The sequence below is a fragment of the Corylus avellana genome, chromosome ca10, assembly GCF_901000735.1.
Source record: "Corylus avellana chromosome ca10, CavTom2PMs-1.0".
NCBI classification, from domain to species: domain Eukaryota; kingdom Viridiplantae; phylum Streptophyta; class Magnoliopsida; order Fagales; family Betulaceae; genus Corylus; species Corylus avellana.
The window spans coordinates 13012738-13014961 of record NC_081550.1 but is presented as its reverse complement, the minus strand read 5'-3'; the positions used below and the strand labels follow the sequence as shown (position 1 = coordinate 13014961).

General features: G+C 49.2%; 1 protein-coding gene across 1 annotated transcript; it reads right to left on the bottom strand.

The window, feature by feature from the left end:
• Positions 1 to 224: 224 nt before the first annotated feature.
• Positions 225 to 1849, bottom strand: LOC132164263 (lysM domain receptor-like kinase 3). Its single transcript, XM_059574739.1, has one exon. The coding sequence runs from the start codon at positions 1771 to 1773 to the stop codon at positions 358 to 360; it is 1416 nt and encodes a 471-aa protein (XP_059430722.1). The 5' UTR covers positions 1774 to 1849; the 3' UTR covers positions 225 to 357.
• Between the last annotated feature and the right edge of the window lie 375 nt (positions 1850 to 2224).

The window sequence follows — 2224 nt, the reverse complement described above, 5'->3', positions numbered from 1 at the left end:
TGACATGTTTAGTCAACGGGTCAAATTCGTGTCTGCGTAAATGGGTCGACCTGAACTGCACTAATTCATTTTGTCAGCCCTAGTCGAGACTGCTCCTCTTTCTAGCTGTGTATTTGGTTGGTTATAAGTTGATAGTTGATAAAGAAGCAAAAGATGCCCAAATTGATCTCCCAGCCAAATGCAACAACAACTATTGTTTATGTTTACAACTTCGGAACCGTGGAAATATAATTAGCCGCGTCACAATCGTAATCTTTGATTAAATTTGTTAAATAAAAGATTGCCCATCCACCCGTGTCCCACTCAAACAAACAAATTTCTCACGGAAAACAATAAACGAATATTTTAGACTTGTAGTCATCTGGGTGCCAAAGAGACCGAAATATCGGTTGGCATTTTGACACTGTCGGACCAAATCCGAGACTCCAAATAAAGCTTAGAAATCTTCCCCGCCACGCGTCCCATGTTGGGCCGCATATCAGGCTCCACGTGTACGCAATCCAGCGCTAGGCGTGTCAGCTTCCCTGCCACCTCCACCGGAAACGAGTCCTTCAACTTCCGATCCACCCACCTTCTGAGCCCCCCATCGTCGCCGTCGCCGTCAATTGCTGCTCTCGCTGCCTCGATCACCGTGGTCCGAACGAAGTCACCCTTGGCCTTATCGTATTTATACTTGAAAGGCTCCTCTCCGGACAGGAGCTCCAAGATTACGACACCAAACGCGTAGACGTCGCTCTTTTGCGTTGCCACGCCTGTTGATTGAAATTCCGGGGACATGTACCCCTTCACACCTTCGAATTGCAATTTTCGACTGTCCGACCGCCTCAATTTGGACGGCGTCGTTTCGGATACCTCTTCAATTTTGCCCTTGTATCTCGGACTCGTACCGCCCGGAGCAGAATCTTCAGGAGCTCCGTTTTCGTCGATCTCGCCGCAGAGTTGAGCGGTGCCGAAGTGGCAAATCTTGGCGTTGAAGGAAGGCTCGGTGACCAGGATGCTGCTGCTCTTAATGTGGTTGTGCACTAAGCTCATGTTCAGGCCGGTGCTGTTGTGAATGTAGTCGAGGCCGTGCGCCAAATCCGTGGCGATTTGCATTCTGGACATCCACGCGGAGAGCACCGAGAAGTTGGGGTTCCTAGGGTTCCGCAAACAGGTCGCTAGGTTTGCACCATCAACGAAGTCGTAGACGAGGAAAATGTGGTCGCCGGAGATGGAAGCGCCGAGGAGCTTGACCAGGCTGAGGTGGTGGCTACGGCAGATAACGGCAAGGCGTTGCTTGAGCTGGGGCATCTGGATCTTGCGGCGGAACTTGCGCTGGAAAATGATAGCGTCTTTGCCCCGGAGAGTGCAGCGCCAGGAGCGGGTGGAGGAGGTGGAGGTGTAGGTTCTGGCGAGGAAGTTGTTGGTGGCGGAACAGAGCTCGGAGTAGTCGTAGATGTGGGGGTTCTCGGGGAGCGACTGGCGGAGGCTGGGAAGGGAGGTGCGGCTGGAGGTGGAGGTGGAGGTTCCGGTTCCGGAGGTGGGAGGGTCGGAGGAGGAGGAGGCGCCGGCGGCGGTGAAGGTTGGTGTTGCTGGTCTGGGAGAGCGTGGGGTTCGGGGAGTACGAGAGGTGCGAGGGGTTGGGGTTGGAGCGTCGGCGTCGACCGCCATTTTGGTTTTGCACATAGGCATCCAATTCCAGGAGGAAGAGGAGGGGGGATTTGGGAAAGTGGAAAATTTTGAAATTTTGACGGGATTTTTAGTTTTTTTTTTAGTTTTTTTAGCGTTGGACATATAGGTCCGGTTAAAGGCGCTGGTGCCCTAAAACTGGGGCGGCGGTGGGTGATGAGAAGTGTGAAGATGGGGTTCCGTACAGTTAGTCGTCGGCGTATCGTCATTCATTCTTCGTCATATCCGGAGGGACTTTAGTTTTATTTTTTATTTTTATTTTAGTTTTTAAGAGAATAAAGGCATTATAAGAATATAATAAAAATGACCATTTTGGCACACTTTGGTACTTTGATGCACCACTTTATCAAACTTTAAACTTTATGAAATTTTTTAAAAAATGGCTGTTTGTTGAGGGGCTTTTTTATATTTTTTCTGTTATTTTATTTTTTTTGTATTAATTCTTCCTTTATATTTATTTGAAGAAGCTATTTATGTCCTCAGGGGTAACTCAATCGGCTGGGGACTACGCTTTATAAAGTGGATGTTACTAGTTCGAATCTCCTATCCACCACTC